Source organism: Psittacula echo, assembly GCF_963264785.1.
Source record: "Psittacula echo genome assembly, chromosome: 8".
Classification (NCBI taxonomy): Eukaryota; Metazoa; Chordata; class Aves; order Psittaciformes; family Psittacidae; genus Psittacula; species Psittacula echo.
In genome coordinates, this window is record NC_137744.1 from 8,165,323 (window position 1) to 8,187,220 (window position 21,898).

The 21,898-nt window shown below is 40.8% G+C and overlaps 1 protein-coding gene across 1 annotated transcript in view; it reads left to right on the plus strand.

Moving 5' to 3' along the window:
* The window catches only part of ABCB7 (ATP binding cassette subfamily B member 7), a 42,367-nt gene extending 23,277 nt beyond the window's left edge, over positions 1–19,090 (plus strand). The window contains exons 6-16 of the mRNA XM_080625011.1: positions 396–664; positions 2,139–2,227; positions 2,311–2,398; positions 3,334–3,508; positions 4,871–5,028; positions 5,566–5,729; positions 5,893–6,022; positions 6,432–6,603; positions 10,894–10,997; positions 12,521–12,628; positions 14,987–19,090. Coding sequence (XP_080481137.1) covers positions 396–664; positions 2,139–2,227; positions 2,311–2,398; positions 3,334–3,508; positions 4,871–5,028; positions 5,566–5,729; positions 5,893–6,022; positions 6,432–6,603; positions 10,894–10,997; positions 12,521–12,628; positions 14,987–15,205 — 1,676 coding nt within the window. The 3' untranslated portion in view covers positions 15,206–19,090. The remainder of the gene's footprint in view (positions 1–395; positions 665–2,138; positions 2,228–2,310; positions 2,399–3,333; positions 3,509–4,870; positions 5,029–5,565; positions 5,730–5,892; positions 6,023–6,431; positions 6,604–10,893; positions 10,998–12,520; positions 12,629–14,986) is intronic.
* The last annotated feature ends 2,808 nt before the right edge of the window (positions 19,091–21,898 follow it).

Below are 21,898 nucleotides of genomic sequence, written 5' to 3' on the forward strand. Positions count from 1 at the left end.
ATTAAGGGAATGGGACAGCAGAGCTTTTGGCCTGTGCACTGCTAAGCATCTGGGATGGTTATTTCATAGTTACTCCATGTGTTGCTGTCCATTTCCAATGTTCTGTGACCTTGCTTCTGGTATTCTAATTAAAATATGAAATAATGCTTATAGAAATGATTCTTGATTATAAATCCTGCCCTTTCATTTAACCAGCTGCAAAAGAAGCTGATTCAAAATCTGTGCAATGGTTTATAAATGAAAAATAGCATAAAGGTTTGGACCAGTTAAGTATAAATTACCTTTGAACTAAAAACGTTGAAAATATGTAAAGAATGAGCGTAATGTAATTTCATGCATGAAGGGAGCTTGGAAATATAACTATTTTAATTTCATAAACTTTTCATCTTTTTTAGATGGTATCTCAAGAGCTGGGGCAGCGCTATTTAATGAAGCTAGAAATGCAGTATTTGGGAAGGTAGCTCAGAATTCAATCAGGAGGATAGCAAAGAATGTGTTTCTGCACCTTCATAACCTGGATTTGGCATTCCATCTAAGTAGGCAAACTGGAGCTCTGTCAAAAACCATCGACAGAGGAACAAGAGGCATCAGTTTTGTTCTTAGTGCTTTAGTATTTAATCTGGGACCTACAATGTTTGAAGTGGCACTAGTCAGTGGAATTCTGGTAAGTGTTGTTTATTCCTGACTTGGAATTGTCTCATTTAGGAATAATACATGGATTTATTTTTTTTTTTTTACCAAAGCCTACTGAGCATTAACAATTGTTTTTACAAGGTGGTTGTGAAAGCAACTGCTGTAAAGGAGAACAATCTGTAATTTTCAAATACTAGTTACTTTAAATCTGAGGAAGCAGAATTTAATTGTCCAGGAATCATAGAATCATAGAATAATTAGGGTTGGAAAGGACCTTAAGATCATCCAGTTCCAGCCTCCTGCCATGGGCAGGGACACCTCACACTAAACCAGGTCACCCAAGGCTCTGTCCAGCCTGGCCTTGAACACCGCCAGGGATGGAGCATTCACAGCTTCCCTGGGCAACCCATTCCAGTGCCTCACCACCCTTACAGTAAAGAACTTCCTTCCTTAAATGCTATCTAAACTTCCCCTGTTTAAGTTTGAACCCGTTACCCCTTGTCCTATCACTACAGTCCCTAATGAAGAGTCCATCCCCAGCATCCTTGTAGGCCCCCTTCAGATACTGGAAGGCTGCTCTGAGGTCTCCACGCAGCCTTCTCTTCTCCAGGCTGAACAGCCCCAACTTTCTCAGCCTTATCTTCATATGGAATTTTGTGTCTTAGTGTTTTGAGGATGGAGGAAGGAGTGATCATTGGCTCTCTTTTGAATACTGCTCTTCCCTTATCCAGAACTTAAAAGTGAAAATTTTCTTTTGGAAAATAGGCTGCTTCTCACAGATTTTAAGCTCAATAAGCTCAATTTTAACCTTTTCTTTTGTAAATCGCACTTACTGTCTTTGAAATCAGGATCTTTGGGTACTTACAGGGTAAAATATAAATATGTAGCTGAGACTAAATTAAAAGCAAGAATCTTGTTTTGTTTATCCCCGTGCTTTTTAGAAGGACTTAATCAAATTTGAATGTAACAAGGTGAGTTAAAACCCCTGTTGGTATTGAGTTAAATTTTATAACCTTTGGAAGTTACAACTCGAGCTGGCTGTGAGCCAACCTGCAGTGGTGCTTTAATTCTTCTTATGGCCTTTCTCTCCTGATGTACCCTGAAGTAGAGAAAATACTTCATCAGTTGTTTTGCAAGGCCATTTATTTCTTTCCCAGTCTTCAGCTTGCTTTCAAAATCCACCCAAAAAGCATGGAAACAAATACTATTTGTGATAACAACACAAAGATCAGCAACATTTATGCTTTATAATGGCAAAAATAACTTTCAAGTGTCCTAACACGTTAGCTCTTGGTTGTTTCCTCCAACCTTTTTATCTATACCCTTCTCCTTGCTGCTTTCCTTTTGAGTTTATACCTGTATTTATTTTAAGCTGTTCAGGGCAGGGAGTGTGTTGGGAGGGACCTTCAGAGTCCACGTCTTGGGTTAAGCTATTAGAGTTTTGAGACAACAGTGAAGTTTGAAAATGAATATAACTGTTTGTTTGTTTCTTTTACTTGTTCCAGTATTACAAATGTGGTGCAGAGTTCGCTTTAGTGACTCTGGGGACGCTAGGAGCCTACGCAGCATTCACGATAGGGATTACTCAGTGGAGGTAAGGCCTGCCCTCAGATTCATCAGGGTACTTGGTGTTGCCTCAGCCTGAACTCTTCACTGTATTAAGCCTTCATTTTACAGGACTAAGTTTCGAATAGAAATGAACAAAGCAGATAATGACGCCGGTAATGCTGCGATTGACTCGCTACTGAATTATGAGACTGTGAAGGTAAGACCAGTCTTTACTGTCAGGCTCTTTGGCTTTCTTCTGTCAGCCTAAGGAAAGTGAGCCATAAGATTCATCTTTTGTAGGGCTACATACTGGGAGCAATAGCATCTTGTGAAAAACATTATTCATTGGAAGAGCACTACATGATATTGACTGGGTAGTGTGGTAGTCATTAGTGGGGGTTGAAAAAACCTATTTGCTTGTAAGAGTGAGAAGTTTCTTTCATGACTGAATCACCTTGACCATCGGTTTCTGCAAGAGTCTTCACTTGCAAAGTTGTCTTCTGAATGTCAGCTTGCAACATACTGTCTTCTCAAATGCCTGTGTACTGTTTTCATTACCTGTTGTGGTTTGCAGCACTCCATTGCAATGTTCACATTAAAGAGCAGGTCTATTAGTTATTGTACTGCTACTGTTAAAAAATCCTGTAGGCTGCTTTGAAGTTGTCCTGGGTAATACTTATTTTATGCTACTTTTAATTGGAGAGCTAGAACTGGGAAGATAAACAGTGGCGTCAGCTGTGAAGAGAAACTCAGAAGTAGCTGTTGTGTGAGAAGTACTGTTCTAGACAAAGTAACAAGGATATTCTAGCACAGAGGCAGTAACTTTCTCTTCTTTTTAGTATCTAATGACAGCTGGTGTTTGGCTTTGACATTAATAAGGTAGAAGTTCTGCAAGACAGACACCCAGTGTTAACAGAATGAGTATAGTAGGGATCTGTGTCTCCTTTCCCAGTGCAGAAAGTGCTGGGGTTTGCTCATGTGTTTTTTCACCTGCTAATCTTCTATCTCTTTTTCCCTTTAGCTATTAGAAGTCTTGAAGAGGGGTTGTGTGTATATCTGTGCATGTAGTATGTTTATACTGAAGCGTATAACGAAATATACAGTCTGGTATATTTGAGACTGTCACAGTTGTTATTTTTGTGTATATCATAGTATTTCAATAATGAAAAATACGAAGCCCAACGGTATGATGAGTTCTTGAAGAGATATGAGAATGCCTCCTTGAAGACTACCTCTACTTTGGCTCTCCTCAACTTTGGACAGAGTGCTATATTTAGCATTGGCTTGACAGCCATCATGGTGCTTGCCAGCCAGGGCATTGTTGCAGGTAACTCATCTGTCTGTAAGCTAAAAATGACTCTCTTTTACCTTTAATTCATTCATGATAGAGGTGTTAATTAAAATTAACATATAGTTGATGTGATAGTTCATTTTGAGAGGTTTTGCTTGAGAGTTTTGGGTGTTTCTGCTGTTTGTCATAAAATTTTGGGAAGTTTCTGTTGAAGGGTTCTGAAAGACACTTATATAAATACAAATACTGCTGTGGACCTTCTGTAAAGATCCTTTCTTTTTACCCTCCTTCTTTCCCATGTTGGCAAGAATCAGAGCTTTTCCTCAATGTGTAATGCATATACCCATGTGCTTTGTCTCTAGTAGTTTTATTACTGGTGTCCTTCACTTTCCTCAGAATAATAAGGTCACATTATTAAAACAATTGTTTCTATGTTAGTGTTGCATCTGTACTTGTCTAATTTACTACATGAAGTAAAGCCTGCTTGTTTAGCAAGACATAGTACAAGCTTCAAATCCAGTAGATGAATGCAGCATTGGGATGAGGCTCAGCTAAAGCAAGGTGATTTTAGAGTAAAAATAATGATGCTTTGAACACTGTTAGCATCCAGATCTGTTTGAAGGGTAGACCTTTATATCATGTTGCCTTTCTTGCATCTGCTTTGCTCTTTTAAGAGATGCCAGGACGGGGAAGAGTTACGCTGTGAATGGATAAGTCAGTAGGTGCAGTTTATGGCTGTCCTTAATAAAATTTAGAATAGCCTTCAAGCAGGATGGTAGAAATACAGCTTTAAATCATCCTTCAGGACCTGTTTCAGCTGAACTGACCCTGCACTTACCTTTAGCCAGTGTGTCATCCTGAGTTTTCCCTTCATCAGTGTATTTCATTTTAAGCTGCCTGGAGGTTCTCACTATATGTTTTAGCAGCTTTGTTGTGTGTAGTATGAAAAGTGCTCTTTCTTGATCATGACAAATTCTGTCGTTTGGATTTGTCTGTAATTGTACTTCAGATTCTTCCCCCGTTCTTGCTGTCATGTAGCAGTTCCTCCTCTTCTCACTTATTTAGGCCCCTTTATGTTTCTCTGTGGAATTGACAACTTTCCAGTCTGATATTTTCCATGAATTTCCTGCTATGCTGCTTGTCTAATTTTCCAGATGCTGTTACATCTTTTAAGTGAAATCCACACAAACATTGCCTGTCATTTTAGGCACCTTTCTATGTAAAATCTGATCTTCTGGGAATGCATTTGGTTTCATATTTAAACATCTGAGTTTAGAAGTGGGATGAAAGAAACTAGACTTGATTGACTTGATTGTATTGTTTTTTTAGTCTTTTGGTGCTTCCTAACAAGACAACCCTTTAAGTCTCCTTATTCTCTCACATCCGTTTTGTCTTAAGGCAGCCTTTCTGTTGGAGATCTAGTAATGGTGAATGGATTGCTGTTCCAGCTTTCTCTTCCCCTAAACTTCCTGGGAACAGTATACAGAGAGACAAGACAAGCACTTATAGATATGAATACCTTGTTTACACTTCTCAGTGTAGATACCAAAATTAAAGTAAGTAGTAGCTTATTTTCCTAAAGTATCTGGGTTTTTAATAGGGCTGTTTTCTGGCAATGCCATCGTTTCACCCTGCTTCTTACTTTCCAGGTTTAATTTCTATTCAAGCTGTTGTGTAAGGATGCTGTTCTGCCTCCTCTTTAAGTGCTGTTAGTGCAATAGCAGCTGCTTTTTTCTTGCAGAGCCTTCTAGTGACAGCAAAAGTTGCTTCACAAAAGCTGTGTTTGTATTGAGATCTTTTATCTAAGTGTTCATGGCTGGTGCTAGATGATTTATTTATAATTAATGATGCTGAGTTTATTACTGCAAAAGAAGTTATGAAGCAGAGCGTTTAAGCAGAAATTTTTATCTCCTTTGGGGCAAAGGAGGAACAAACCCATTTCACTCATGTGGTGGATTGTAATTATTTTCAGCCTATCCAAGCTGGAGTGTCTGTTTGCCTTTCTTCTGAGCTAGGAAATGTACTGTTCGGCTTGTTGAACTGCTTGAGATACCTTCTGGGCAGCACATAAAGTGGCATTCTTCTTTTCATAGGACAAAGAGCTGGCTCCACCCCTGCAGATCACACCACAGACTGCTGCCATCACCTTTGATAATGTGCATTTTGAATACCTTGAGGGACAGAAAGTCCTTGCTGGAGTGTCCTTTGAAGTCCCTGCAGGAAAGAAAGTGGCCATTGTAGGAGGTAGTGGGTCAGGGTGGGTAAATGGACTAAATATGCCAATCAATGCAGCGTTTTGTTTTTCAATGTGTTTCTTCTTGTGTTTTGCTTTTTGATATGTTTATGACATCAGTTCTGATTGGAGATAGTAAATGACTAATGAGGAGTGTAACATAAGCTTCAATTCTTTTCAATTTCAGGAAAAGCACAATTGTGAGATTATTGTTTCGTTTCTATGAACCTCAGAAAGGAAATATTTATGTTGCTGGACAGAACATACAAGATATCAGTTTGGAAAGTCTGAGAAAGGCAATAGGAGTCGTACCTCAGGTATACCATGATTCATTCTCCCCAGATAGTCCATTGAAGTAGTAAATCTCAGTATTCTGACACTGTGGTTCAGTGAAGGCCAAGTCAATGCAATGGTAGTGTCTAGTTCCTTTGAAAGTCATCATGCTTCATGGGAAACTGCCTCCAGCTTTAAGTGATCTAGCTTTATAGTAGGTTACCATCTATAATGAGTTTGCAAAGTGGTAAAATTGTGCAGAACATGTATATATTTAGGACACAAAATGTATTAATCCCATTATTGGGAAAAGAAATTTCCCCAAATACTTTCACCTTCATACTTTTTGCAGAAATCTGAGCTATTCTGTATTGTGTTCTTTCATGGATTGAGGATAGTTTTTAACCTGTTGTTCATGGTTTCTTGTTTACAATATCATTTCCATATATGTAGGATGCTGTTCTCTTCCATAATACTATCTACTACAATTTGCTCTATGGCAATATCGGTGCAACACCAGAAGAAGTGTATGCAGCAGCAAAGCTGGCAGGAATCCACGATGCAATTCTTCGAATGCCAAATGGTTACAACACTCAGGTTGGGGAACGAGGACTCAAGCTCTCAGGTAAGCTCTTCAGTGCACAAGGTCTGTGTATCCCTTTTGCAAATACCTCAAAGTTCAATCCATACTTTACTCCTCAGTCATGGAATCATAGAACCAGTCAGGTTGGGAAAGGCCTTTAAGATCAAGTCCAAGCATTACCCCAGGACTGCCAAGTCCACCACTAAGCTATGTCACTAAGCGACAATCAGACTTACTTTTAGCTTATTTACATTATAACGTAGTTGCAAGGCTAAATATTAATACAAAGATTTGTAGTTTAAGGCAACTGTAGTCTACAAGATATTTAAAGGGATGTATTTTCAAGAGGTAGCATTAAATGAGTGGATGTGTGAGCACACCTCTAAGTAAAAATGATCTCTCTTGTAAACTGCTTGGGTAATGGAATGCATGTGACTAGAATTGGGAACTTTCTGTATGTGTGCTTTGCATGTAGGATGCCATAAGCCGTCTCCTGTTGTCTTGTTTTGAAAAAGCAAAACATGTTACAGTTTTACTTAAAATTGCTAGCCCATACATGCAGCGGTGGGGCACAGGTTTTGATATTGGTTTGGTATCTTTTTCTAATACAGTCTTAAAGGTGTTTAGGTAAGTGAATTTTGACAAGGTAGGTAGCATAATGCTGAGTATGCAAAGAGTAGCAGGAGAAACAGCAGTACGTATGCAATTTGAACTACTGCTCTGCAGTTGCTTTCTAAACTCGTGAATACAAGGCCTTACTGTCTGGCAAACTCTAAATATGCGTGGCAGAGCGTAATGTTCTTCCACTCTGACTCTGTGTACAAGACACCATTTATTGATAGACCAAAGAACAGTTCAGCTATTTTTGTTTGCATGTAGGGTGGAGCGGCGGAGGGCAGACTGCTCTATTCCACTGGGAATGAGCTGTGGCCCTACAGGAGGGAGAAACTTAACCTCAGTGAGTCTGGAAACTTCATGGTACTGAGGTTGCCTCAGAATGGTGCTGAGGTGTGCAGATCTTCAGGGCATGTGAGGCCGGTGGGGGTCCAGAGGCACAGGAATGCAGCATGTTCAGGCAGAGATGCTGCCTGTTGCAGGCAGCAAGCTGTGTGTGGTGTTTCTTGCTGTGAAGATGCTGAAGTCCTAGGTCCTGGTCTCTTTGAAACAGAGGATCAGAGATTACATTCTGCATCCAGAATGTATGTGGAGGGGAAAGCATGCACGTTTGCAAAAGGAGAATACAGAGAGGGTTGAAAGGGAGATAAAATATGCGAAGCACAAATCTGGGTGAGTGAGTAGAAGATTCAAGATAGGTACTGGCAGAACTGTAGAGAACTGTGATAATGATGAAAGATTTCTCTTGTGCTGCCTGTCTCCCCAGACTAGTAATTTCTAGAAAGAGGATTTGACTAACAATAGGTTTGAAATGTTTTGGCATTTATATAGAAGCACAGAATGATTTGGGTTGGAAGGGAGCTTCTAAAGATCATCTAGACCAACCTTCCTGCTGTTAGCAGAGGCATCTTTCACTAGACCAGGTTACTGAAAGCCTTAGTCTTATGTTGAGGTTTAGATTTGATTTTAGGAAAAATTTCTTCACTAAAAGGCTTATCAAGCATTGGAAAAGGCTGCCCAGAGAGGTGGTGGAGACACCATCCCTGGCAGTATTTAAAACATGTAGATGTGGCACCTGGGGACATGGTTTAGTGGTGGACTTGGCAGTGCTGGGTTGATGATTGGACTCAATCTTAAAGGTCCTTTCCAATCTAAATCATTCCATGGTTCTATGTCCAATTCTGAATCTGGAGAAGTATGTTCAGGCGTGTTGGTGTTTCCTTCTGACCTTGAGCCTCCTTTAACAAACCCTTTACTGAAACTGGGGTATGCCTTTATTCCATCCTTCGTTTTGTGCTACCACTGTGATGGTCAGAAGCACCCGTCTAACAGTGCTTTAACAGAAGTGGCATTTAGAAAGTTAAGTGGGTTCTTCTCATCTTTTTTATTTAAATAAAAAGAGTCTGTAAAATCTTTCTTAGGAGAAAGACACTGGATTTGTGAGGTGATAAAAAAAGAGCTCAGAGTGGGCGTCTGCCATTGAAGTAGCAGCTTCAGTTCCCTATTTTCAACGAATTATACGAGTATTGGCAAACAATAGTAATAAACAAGCTTCAGTGATCTTTACAGGCAGGGGACAGGAATCATGAGCTAATGCTCTCAGAAATGTCTGCTCATCCCTGACTTGATCTTAAATCCAGCTGCGTGCTCGGCTCTTAGGGAGTTTGATTCTGTGCTCCTGCTTGCGGGTGCCAGTGTGTGGCTTTGGGTTGGAATGTGGAGCCAGTGTGTCCACTGTATCCTATGTGCTTTTGTTTAATCAGCATTTTCATTGATAAGAGAGTTGTAATGGCCAGAAGTGGCTTGGTTATTTCATGGGTTGGAAATGTCAGAGGCATATTGTTGAGTTCCTTCAGTAGCTCTGTAAAAATACAGTATCTGTTACTTGGAATCTCTGAATAATGGAATGGCTTCCTAAATTGTTCTAAAGGTGTAGATTAGATTAATTTCTGAATCTGTTTAAGATTTAAGTTGGGTGAGGCTTCTTGTACCTCCTCTCTAAGAAAAAGACGAAGTCCTGATTTGCTTTGTCTAGTTTAGATAATATTTTGTGGGAGAGGCAGGGGGATGGAGAGCTCTGTGAATTTAAGTGGCCCTCTTTAAAATCCAGGCATTTTACATGTGTGGTGGGGGGAAAAAAGAGGTTTTGGGGACCACTACCATGGGTGTCTGTGTGAAAGGCGCCGTTGCAGTTAATGTGGTTCTCGGATGTGTTAACAGTGGTAGTGATGTGTAGGGCCAATAAGGGCTGCAGTCTTAATCTGGGCCCCTAGTTCTGTGAACAGGTAAATCTGTTGGGTGCAGCAAGTGAGGGTCTTAATAAGTAAATTGGATTCTGCCTGTATGCAAGAATTTGGTATGTTATGGATTCCTTTCCTCCAGTAAATTAACAGTTTACCTCTGTGAGGATTGACATTGGGAAACTGTGTTAGAAGTGCTGTCTTCGTACTTTAAAAGTGCTGGATTTGTTTTTCTAGTTGGCAAGAACCTTAATGCAAACAAGACTCCCTCATGGCAGTACAGCAGCATGGATAACAGGCTCAGTATCTCAGTTTCTGTCCCCTAGTGTGGTTTCTCATGCTTGCATGGTACAAAAATAGGCATAAAGAAGCCTTAGTTGCAATGAGAACTCTTATCAATTTAAATGGTGAAGTGAGCATTTAATGCAGTTCTTATTGGTCTCAGTGACTGATTCGTCAACAGTAAATAAGGAAATCCAAGTTGTTTTGTCTTTTTCAAGTAGAATCCATTTCAGTGGTTTGTAATACAGAGCTGTAGCAGCCCCAACCCCTGACTGTGTAAATGGAAGGGTTAACATGCTGCTGTCCTGAACATGAGCAGGAAAGAACATGAAACAAATCAATATGCTACAAGTATAAGGAAAGACCTTGGATTTAGTTACTGTAATATGTCTTTCAAACATAGGTATTGTCAAACTGAGTTTTGAACATGTTTTAAAGGCGAGAAAGGGAGAGTATATTAAAATAGACTGAGTAAATTGTACAATTATAATTGCTACTGTGTTCTGCCAAAGACAGTTTAAAATTTGAACTGCAGCATTATCATCAGCCTTTTAAATGGTTTATTAAAGCATGTTCTCTCCTGATAGGAATGGAACATTAACAAGAATATAATGGTATTAAATGGTATGTTTTGAAGTCTTGAATAAAACAAAGGAGGACAAGAGCACCAATGTGAAATGTTTGCATTGCATACCAAATGGTTAGCAGATTTTAAGTTCTCAAATGCACATTTTCCTGACTGTAAAAGTTGTCCGAAGTTATTCTTGAGTAGATGTTGGCTGTGAGAATTTTGAAGGAAGGAAACTAGTCTGAAACTTGGTCACATCAGAAACCAACAAGCATAATGAAGGTGGTTTTCAGCACCATTTTAATTGTGTTCTTTGATTAAGTTTGCTGGTTAAAGCTGTTGGGGATGCTTTGAATCTGGGCCATTATGGAGTGGAAAGTTAGATGAATTTCAAGGAGAAACCTTGAAAGGATCTCTAAAAGGATAAGCAATCTTGAGTCACTTTGGATTTACCAGAGAGCAGGAACTTGAGTGGTATCTCATGTAACATGTAGAGACCTTTATCAGTAGCAACTATGATGTATATTTAAATAAAAAAAGAACCACCCCAAAACCAGTCCTGTCTGCTGATGAATGGAGAATATCATGGTTGTAACTATCTTTTTTTTCCCTTTTCCCCCCATTCAGGAGGAGAAAAGCAAAGAGTTGCAATTGCTCGAGCAATGTTAAAGGAGCCATTTATTCTTCTCTATGATGAAGCCACATCATCTTTAGATTCAATTACAGAAGAGGTAAATGGGGATATAAAAATACGAAACTTAAGTGGTGTAATGATGGCTGATTCGGATGCTTTTTCCTTGTTCTTTTTCTCCCAGAAAGAAATCTCTTTTTGCCACATTGCTATCATGTGTTTTCCTAGTATTATTATTAAGAGATTCTATGTCTAAGCCGGTTTCCTAAAGGCTAGAGCAGAGACACTGAGTCTGTCTATCTTAAGACATAATGAAGAATATCAACCCTGGGTATATTTTCTGCTGTACTCTCTTGAGGCCCCAGTCACTCTTAAACAATTATCTTTTGAAGCTGTTGCAAGTACTTCATGAAGTGTGAAGCTCTGCAGTCCACTGCTGGATGTTTAGGTGACATCTAGCAGTCATTAAAAATGTCTTACAAATAATCATGACATAATGCAGAAGAGAAAGCCTCTTGTTTGTTGTGCAGCATCTTTCTGAGCTGTAAATCAGGTAGGTGGGACCTGCAGTGCTGGTATTAATTTGTATTCCTTTCACAGGAAGGGCTGTGAAACAGCAGAGCGTTGTGACACAGGTGTCGTGACACGACCGCAGTAACTGCATCAGGCTTCATAACTACATCTGTGCTTAAGCACAAAAGCTCTCAGCACCAGCAGTAATTTCACAAACTAATGTCATGAAAAACTAGAGCTAGAGCTATGTTTGTGTTCACTTATGCAGATTATTGAGCAAACTTATTGACCTGTAATCACTAAATTACCTTCATTTTCCAGATACAAAACAATCAGGGTACAAACCGTACATCTGTATAATGCAGCACTCAAACATAGTACAGCTTCCTCATTGGGCCCGAAACGTTCATAACACAATCCTACAGAAAGCTGCTTGGATTATTCCTCTTGTTTTGCTGTATTTATTGCAAGAACCACAAGCAAAGCTGAAACTTTCACAGCAGAACTGAGCTTTAAAGACAGCAAATGAAAGGAGTCCTTCCCACAAAAGTATGTCTGGTAACGGGAACGTTTTCAGGCAAAGGCAAGTGTTCTTCAGGAAGAATGAAGTGGACAGTTACTGTAGTGAGGGCACAAATTCCCAACTAGTGCTGCTTGCATCTGAATGCAGTTGAGGAAGGTGGAAGCTGTGGATAGATAATTCTCAGGATTGCTTTAACTACGTGCTCCATATTGACATGATATTGAGAGGGAGTTTTTTTCTTTAACTTTTATTGATTTGAAAGTATTTATAATTGTCATTTGCTTTTACTGCTGTTTATGTTGCTTTTGAGCATGGCTGCATAGGGAAGTTTTTCCTGCAGTCAAGTAACATTTCCTTTGTCCCTTGGCATAGGTGTGTTTTTCTGTCAATACTCAGAGCCACAGGTAGTTCATGCTTGGGGCTCTCGTGTAGGCACTCGTAGCTGTTTCTTACTGTGAAGCTGTAGCAGCACTGGAGATGTTTCTCAAAACTTACTTACAGCAACTTGTGTATTTCCAGACAAGGTTTTGTTTCTCTTTGTACCACCCAGGAATGTGTCAGAGTTTGTCTCTGTTTGAATCTTGCAGAATATTCTCAGTGCCATGAGGGACATGGTGAAGCACCGGACGTCAGTTTTCATTGCTCACAGGTTGTCAACGGTAGTTGATGCAGATGAAATCATTGTGCTGGATCAGGTGAGGTGATCACCCTGGGATCTGTTGTTTTCACGTAACGGCAGTGTTTGGTTTAGAGAGTCTGTGTGTCCATTTTGAAACGTTATACTCCCACCAAGCCCCAAAGTTCGTTCTTTGGGAATGAACCATATCAGAGAATTCTAAAAGCCCAAGCTTTGCTTTTTATATGTTTACAACCAAAGTTTATCAGTTGGATGTGTGATTCTTGTATGTTTTATTTTCACTTCATTTGCATAGTGCATTTAATTACATGTTCTTTGGATGGGTGATTACAAATTCCACTTGATGTTCTGGGACTGGCTTAATGTTGCATACTTTGAATCTCATTTATTACATGCTTCTCTCAGATTAGGTTCCCTGATGTGTTCCCCCAGTTTACACTTTATTCTCAGGACTCGTTGAGTGTCTATTTTTCACATACATCCATTGGGTTTTTTTCTTTCAATGGAAGGAGAGAGGACTACATGTTCTGTTTCCATGCAGATAAAACTGTTGTTCAGTCTAATGATGTTATAAATCTGATCATCATTCTCTATTGCACCTGTAGAAAAGTGTGGTTATTCCCTTTCTGTATGCTTCTCTTGTAAGGAAAACAAGAGGTTTCAACATTTGATTTACTAATATCACTGTTCAGCTGTTATCTCATAGTCAGCTTGTCCTAAATCCATTTTGTTCTCTTACCCATATCTGGCTATAGATTTAAAATAAACACATGTCTTTATTCTAACTTCATAGTTACTCTTTTAACTGATAATGCTGAAAATACAGTGCTCTAATCTGCTGATAATGGATGTTAAATATATCTCTGCATTCACTTTTTTCAGGTGCTATTTATATGCTTGTGATCATAGGTGTATTTAGTGACTAAAATATACATCTCTAAAAGAAAATAAATTATTCCTACACTGCATTAAATGATTTCATGGGGAATTGGAACAAAGTCTTATGAAATGGTGGCGTTCGTGACTATCTTTGCCATACAAATCTCAGCTTCCTGTGACTCTCGAAGTAGTAGAATAAATCACTTGTACTGCTCTGTGGAGTTTTTATTTCCTTTTGATCCCATTTCCCAAGGTGTATCCTTTATGGAACTGCATGTTAAAGCATCTTGCAAATGTTTTTTAACATGTTATGAGGCAATCTGCGGCTTTTTGTTTTCGAGGCAAGTTTTCACAGCTTACTATGAGTGTGTTTTGTGTTAGAATGTAACTGTTACATTAAAAATAAAAGCACAACCTCAAACTGTAAACCAGTTAGGGTGCTCCCTTTCCTGACTGGTGTTAGTATAATGAAGATTGTGAATGAGTCAGGCAGTGTGGTGCATCGCTTGTGGTGCCCGACTGCTTCAGGTGGCATCTTCAGATGTTTGCTCAGCAGAAAGTTGCCTCTTGTCATCCCAGCTTGATTGATGAGTGCTGTGTTAACAACCAGATAAATGAGGCTCAGCAGTGGAGATGAGACAAGATGATTGTGGCTGGTTTTGCTTAGCAATGGAAATAGGGCATCATCATTTCAGCACCTTTTGCCTAGGTAAAATGAGGATAATTCTTGAGTGAGTAAACATTGTATTAATGGTCTTTTATATGATTGTTCAAGACTCATTGAAGAAAAAAGAAGCCATAATTCAAAGCCTAGACTCTACTACAGTGAACTCTGGAAATGAACCACTGAAAGTTTAAAATACGTTTTGCAGTTAGGCTGGTCAAGTGTGTGGTTGCTCAGATTCCACCAGCATGGCTAGGAATAGAAGTGACAAGACCCAGTTTTTTTCCCAGCGTGTTCATCAGCAGCTGTCACAAGGAAGTAGATTTAATTGTAGATCCGAATTTAGTTCTAATATAAAACCCATGTAGCTGTCTGTATAATGCTGTCTTTTCCCAAAAGAAATAATAGCTGGAGAAGGAGTACACTGTTTTAATTTGAAGTTGCTGAATGTAAATGTGTATCTCACAGTAAAAAGATGAGTCTGTTTTTTTGAAGAGTGGTGTTTTGCTGTCTGTAGGATCTGAGTTCTCCTCTCCAACTCTTCCTTCCCATCTCCACAGCTATAGGCAATAAATCATCTTTGCTCTTGAGAATAGCACAGATGAACCGAGCTGCTCACTCAATTTTCATAATGGCAGTGACACAAGTTATTGAGCACCCATCTAAAAACACAATTTACACTAATGGTTTTTAGGGTTTGATTTTAAATGTGTTTTGCTTATCTAGTACAAATCCCTCCGTCTGCTCTTTTAGCTTCTTAGTGTGTATTTGTTATCAAGCAAAGACAAATACATGTTTGGTTTGGGTGACAAGCATTTACATTCCTAGGGATCTGTTAATACTGATTGCTGACTTATTCCTCTTCTTTTACAGGGTAAAGTTGTGGAACGTGGCAGACACACAGACCTCCTTGCAAGTCCTAACAATCTCTACTATGAAATGTGGCACACACAGAGCAGCAAAGTACTCAATAGTCATAACCAGCCAAACTGGGAAGAGAGGAATAATCGTATGTCCAAAGAGGAGGAAAGGAAGAAACTAGAAGAAGAGATCACCAATAGTGTGAAAGGCTGTGGAAACTGTTCATGCTAAGTATGATCTCGGCTTAATCTTGTCTAAGAGGTTAAGGATGGCACAAGATGACAGTGAAGCTCTTGTTTTTAAGTCAGCGTTCAAAAACTTCCTGGGTTTTGCAGTTTTTGGGTTTTTACAGTTTCTCAGAGGGACGTAATTTCAACCAAAGGAGTTCTATTTTTTCATCCTTAGGAATCTCTCATATTCAGTGGCATCTGCAGGAGGTGAGCTGCTTCAAGAACTTCAGACTTCTCAGCTAAGAGTGTAATTTATGGCAGGCTTTAGGCATTGGTAAATTCTCCTGGCAGGTGCTTGAGGTGGATTATTAAACTGTAAACAGATTTGTCCTCAATTTACTTTATTTCTCATCATTAATGGTTGATAAATGTCACAATTTTAATTGAGCTAATTTGAACTCATTTGCTACAGAGGAAGATGCAATAGAAATTTTCAGTGGTATTTGGGTTTAAAATGTTCTTCCTTGTAAAGAATAAGAAAAGCCTCCACAAAATACCAGAGGCTTCTAGTAGCAATAAATACTGGAATTAGCCATCTCACCCTCCAAAAACACCTTTCATACTGGGCTATCAGACCATGCATTGATATGACTCTAGAAGAGAACTAACAGAGCTGGCAAGAATCTGGAATTGACAGAATATTGTGTGACTTCACAGAAAACCACCACAATGTTGTATGTGAATATGAAGAATTGGAAGTTGCTCTTAAATTAAAGAATCTGAACTCAAAGATTCTGTACCCTCAGCATCTGCTGTAGCCAGTCAAAGCAGAATTCAGTCCCTTTTTCTATTACAGTCGTGGTCCTGAGGTGCAATTAAGATTCAATAAAGACTTCCATAAATTTCTATTATGTCATTAATGTATGAGAAAATGACCTGCATAATGGTAAAAGCACTGCTATAATAATCTCCTCATGTCAATAGTCAAAACCTCTTCAGTGGCAAGAAACCTTAGTCTTTGTGATTTGCAGGACACTGCAGGTGTATTGGGTTTGCGTTGCAAGGTTTTGATAGCTGGGAGCCTATAGGGGTGGCTTCTGTGAGAAGCTGCCATAAGCTTTCCCTTGTCTGATGGAGCCAGTGCCAGATAGCTCCAAGGTGGCCATGGCTGAGCCCATCAGGAACAATGGTAGCACCTCTGGGGTAACGTATTTAGGAAGGCGGAGGGGGAAGACTTGTGCAACAGCAGCAGCAGCCAGAAGAGAGGAGTGAGACTATGTGAGAGAAAGAGCCCTGCAGACCTCAAGGTCAGTGCAGGAGGTGCTCCAGGTGCCAGAGCAGTGATTCCCCTGCAGCCTGTGGTAAAGCCCATGGTGAGGCAGGCTGTGTCCCTGCAGCCCATGGAGGTGCACAGTGGAGCAGATCTCCCCCTGCAGCCCATGGAGGAGCCCACGCTGGAGCAGGGGGATGCCTGAAGGAGGCTGTGTCCCCATGGGAAGTCTGTGCTGGAGCAGGTTTGCTGCAGGACTTGTCACCCAGCAGGGGATTCACACTGGAGACATCTGATCCTGAAGGATGTGCCCTGTGGAAGGGACCCACACTGGAGCAGCTTGTGAAGAACTGCAGCTTGTGAGAAGGATTCACATTGGAGAAGTTCCTGAACTGTATCCCATGGGAAAGACCCCATGCTGGAGCCAGGGGAAGAGTGTGAGGAGGAAGGAGCAGCACAGACAACGTGTGATGAACTGACCTCAACTCCCATGCTCTGTCCCCCTGTGCCACTCAAGGAGGAGGTAGAGAAACTGGGAGTGAGGTGGAGCCCTGGAGGCAGGGGAGGGGTGGGGAAAAGGTGTTTTAAGATTTGGGTTTATTTCTTATTATCCTACTCTGATTGACAATAAATTAAACTAATTTCCCAAAACAGAGTCCATTTTGCTGTGACAGTAACGAGTGAGTGATCTCCCTGTCCTGATCTCAACCCAGGAGCCTTTTATTGTATTTTCTCTCCCATGTCCAGCTGAGGAGGGCACTGATGGAGAGGCTTGAGGGGCACCTGAGATCCAGCCAAGAGCAACCTCAGCCCACCACAACAGGCTGTGTTTTCAGGCCTTAGCTCTTCAGGGAAATTCCCCCTATTTGTCACTGGTTATTCTGGTATAATTCTTCATGTTGAATTTAAACATAAAGATACTTCTCTATGTTGAAAAATAACTTTTTTCCCTGGGGAGTTACACCAGTATGATTACACTGATAGATAGAGTTACGTTTGTAAATCAGCTGCAGGATTTCTCAGTGTGAGCACCAGCAAAGCCCTGAATCTGGTGCTTCTGGAAATGTAGTTGCAAATAGTGTTTATTTTCCTTGTGTTACACCCTCACACTGCAACTAAAGACAGGAACAGTACCTTAGTGGGGCTGAAACCTTTGCTATGTTTTCTGCTAGTTACTCACTTGGGTAAAATGATGGGTGAAAAAAGCCCATCTCCAGTTAACAAATGATCTTAAAAGTATATGGAATGCAAGGACTTTTATTTTCATCCTTGGAGTGCAGAAGCGAAGTGAAGCCTTGTTCATGTAGCAGCAGTTCAGGATTCAAGCTTACAATCTTCCTTTTCTTTTCACTAATTGTCTCCTTTTTTAGTTCCTGACAGCGCTAAGGTTGTCTGTAAAGGTGCAGTTATCTCTGAACTGCTAGAAATGGTTAGCAAAGGTTTGTTAAAAAGTCGTTTTTTAGGAGGCATCTCCCTTTCCTATGTTGTGGATAATAAAAAACCAAACAACGTGTTGTTCCTGCCCACCCCTACGAGCCACTTTGTGGGATGGAGTATTTGTCCACTGTTGTATGCAGCAGATAATGTGCAAAGGCTGTAAATTGTAATATTGCAATCCTAGCAATTCTTACTTTCCTTTGGCACCAGTATTAGGAATGTCACTGGTCTGAAAGGTGGAGAAGTGCTGGGGTTTTTCCTCAATGATCAGGTTTCCATGTTGTAGGGCTTGGACATCCTAGTAATTGCCAACAGAGAGCACAGAAGCTGGTGTTCTCGGTATCTGCAACCAAAAGCCATTTTAATGCTCAATTTGATTGTGAAGGGAAGTTCTCATCTGAGAGCTGGTGCATTTCATCACTGGGGATGGACTTTGCAGGTATTAGACAACATGGTGAGTGTTAATATTTGGCTTGTGAGTGGCACCTCAGAGCAATACTTGGTGACTTCTTGTCTGCTAGAAAGTAAAGCTTTTGCTCTCTTTGGTTTTAGGTTTTGTTTTCATATACTGTGACTCGAGCATCACCATTAGAAGCAGATGTTTAAAACACTTAATGGGAGGGTTATGGCTTTGGAGAGCCTCTCGCTGTAGTACTCTGACTCTGAAGACAGTAGATATGGCATCTCTTTATGAAGCTGTGCAGTTTCTTACAGAACACGGATTTATTTGGGAGCTCTTTCATGGCCTCTGTGGATCTGGGTAATTCTGCTCTTCTCTAAGCTGAAGCATCACTTTTCCAAACAGCAGCTTTCCGTAATCTGGACTTTTAGCTGGTTGGTTTTCAAAGTTCAAGTCATTATTACCATTATAAAAATCTGTCTGCAATTTTAGAGTAGAAAAAGCCATTTATTCCTTCCCCCCCCCTTCCCATTCTCTGTTGTTAAAAGATCCATGCTTGTGAAAAATGGGTGTTAAAAAGGGGCTGCTTCTTGCAGTGTCTATTCATGTATTAACTATGAGCTTAGAGAATTGAATTCCCATGTAAAAAACTTATTAGGCACAAGATTTGAAGACACAACACAGGAAATTCTAACCTCCAAGTTCGAAAACTGAATCGCTGGTTGGTGGGGAGGTCATTTTGCTCCTTACAGATGGATATTAATAATATGCTACTTGGAGATGATCCCTGTGTCTCCTCAGCAGTTCTGTTACATGGATTAGGCGTTACCTACATCTCTTACCACTGAGGTTTTAAGTTATGTTCAGGTTTCTTTTCAGAATGGAAATGTAAAAATGACATTGTACAGTGAGATGATGTTCAAGAACAGCCAAAAAGGCCAGGTTAAGATCCCAGTGTGTAAGTATTCTGCTGGAAGACTTCTTACCCTGACTCCTGTTGTTCAGCTGTGTATAGAGAGTTATTACGAAATAAAGGATTTATCTTTGTGAATAGAAATGGGTGTCCTGTCAAAATGGCTCTTCCAGCTTTGCAGCAGTTTCTAGAGGAAACAGTGGTGTGGAATATGAATAGCAGTGATTTTAATAACAGCTATGGAATCATGGCTTTTCCCCTCCAAAAGGGAAGCTCTGAATTGGCTTTCTCAGTAAAAGCATTTGTTTGCAGTGCTTGGTGACAGGAGTGAAGCAGAGAACAGCTGATGGGGATGTGAGTTAGCATGAGGCATCCGAATTCCAGATGATCCATCAGAAAGGGGAGTTCATGTACTGCACCTGAGTTCTGTTCCCACTCAGCTTCTATATCTCCTTAATTTTCTGTGTTTGGAGCTGCAAAATCACATGAAGAGCACTTGTGAGACTCATCTTGCTGATGAGAATGCAAATCCTTGTTAAAAGCTTGACTGTTTCTTACTTTAAAACACTGTATTTTTATAAATGTAAACTCTTTAACTTACGAACAATAGAAGTAGATCTGGTTTAAGTATTTCCTTGAGCCCTTGACATGACATTGTGTGTAATTACTGCCTGGATTTTGGTTTTGTGCAGCTGTAACTGTAGATTCTCATTATCAAATGAGAAAGCAGGGAATTGTTTTTATTTACACTTAGTTCTACTGTATAAACCAGAGCAGTGATAGCCACTGTTCCTGTTGTCACCGCCCCACAACAACCAAGCTCCGCATGTGGAGTGCATGGTATGTTTGAGACAAAGGGATGGGAGATCCTGGAGCAGGCTGGGTGTGTTCAAGTGCAGTGGGGTGAACTTCCTGCAGTTGTTCCTAAAGCTTCATTTAATCTGTCTTTAAATCTTGTAATGATGCTGTGCAGGAGTGTGCCGTGTGTATGTCCAGCCTGGCCTTGAACACTGCCAGGGATGGGGCCGCCACAGCTTCTCTGGGCACCCTGTGCCAGCGCCTCAGCACCCTCACTGCACACTTCTGCCTAAGAGCTCATCTCAGTCTCCCCTCTGTCAGGTTAAAGCCATTCCCCTTGTCCTGTCTCTACAAGTCCTTGTAAAAAATCCATCTCCATATTTTAGTGGTGTCCTGCAGGTGCTAAAGGAAAGAGCCTCCAACCTGGGATACTGCGTGTTGAATCTGGTTGGTGGATATGGTGGGTTTCTGGGCTGCAAGCGCACACTGCTAGGTTATGGTGAGCTTTACTGCAGCATTAGCAAGAGAATGTAATAGTATAAACACCCTCAGCATTAACAAGAGAAGGATTTTTGGCAGACTTTAGACTTCTTAATGGTTGAATCCAGACTTTAGTGCATGCAGAAAGTGCGTGTACAATACAGAATCACAGAATAGTTAGGGTTGGAAAGGACCTTAAAATCATCCAGTTCCAACCCCCCCGCCATGGGCAGGGACACCTCACACTAAACCATGTCACCCAAGGCTCTGTCCAGCCTGGTCTTGAACACTGCCAGGGATGGAGCATTCACAACTTCCTTCGGCAACCCAATCCAGCACCTCACCACCCTCACAGTGAAGAACTTCTTCCGTATATCTAACCTGAACTTCCCTTGTTTAAGTTTGAACCCATTACCCTACTACACTGCAGCCCCTAATGAAGAGTCCCTCCGCAGCATCCTTGTAGGCCACCTTCAGATACTGGAAGGCTGCTCTGAGGTCTAATAATATAGACTAAGAATATAGCTGAGAATTGAAGTGGAGACTGGGGATGTGACAAGATTAGTAACCTGAAAGATTGCATCATGGAACACCTGAAGTTTATCTTTGAGGGTGTGGAGGGAATAGAGTGATGTGCAGTGTTGTGTGGTGCGTCTAGACCATGGAGTGACTATAAAGGATGCTCCTGAAATGTCATTTGCCTGAGCAAACTGTTTCCTATGTTCAGTGCAGTGACTTTTTTCAACAGTATTTTTACAGTGTTTAAATATGAATGTCAGAGGAAGAGAAATCCATGAGAGGTGAATGTGGGTTAGAGGGGAAGGAAAGTTTTCTAAATTCAGTCCCTTAACTGCAAGCTTTGAATGCTAATCCTGGCTTTGTGTAACAGTGGCTGCTTGCAGTTTTTCTTGCAGCTTTGCATGCAAGCTGATTGCTTCTCCTTGAACATCACCTTACTTTGCTCTGTTCCCTGTTCTTCCTCCCATCTCCCCATATCTGGGCTGTAACTCTCCCTAAATCCTGTCTATAAACTTGAGGAAACAATGGCTTCTGTCCCTCGCGTGCTGGGGAGGAGTGCTGCCTTCTGAAGGACCTCACCAGGTCACCTTGGTGGGGTGGGATGCTGCACAATGAAGGTCCTTGTGCTACCTTTGGACCTCTCCTGCCACAGCTGTCTTGTGGGGAGAGGTTTGCTTTGTGAAACACTGCCTGGGGAGCTTTGCCACAGCATCTGGTTTTCCAGTTTGGGCAGGGAAGTAGCCTGAAATACGAGGCAGCTGACAACAACAGCCTGCTCAGTGCTGGCTTTTGTCCACTCTGGCTTCTGTATTGAGTTCTACAGGCATCTAATTTTCAGGAGCATCTCTGTGTGGCAGTGCTTCCAAAACAGTTGGAGGTAGTGTTTCAGAGAGTGGTACATGCACACAGCTCTCTCAGTGTGGAGAGAATGATTCTG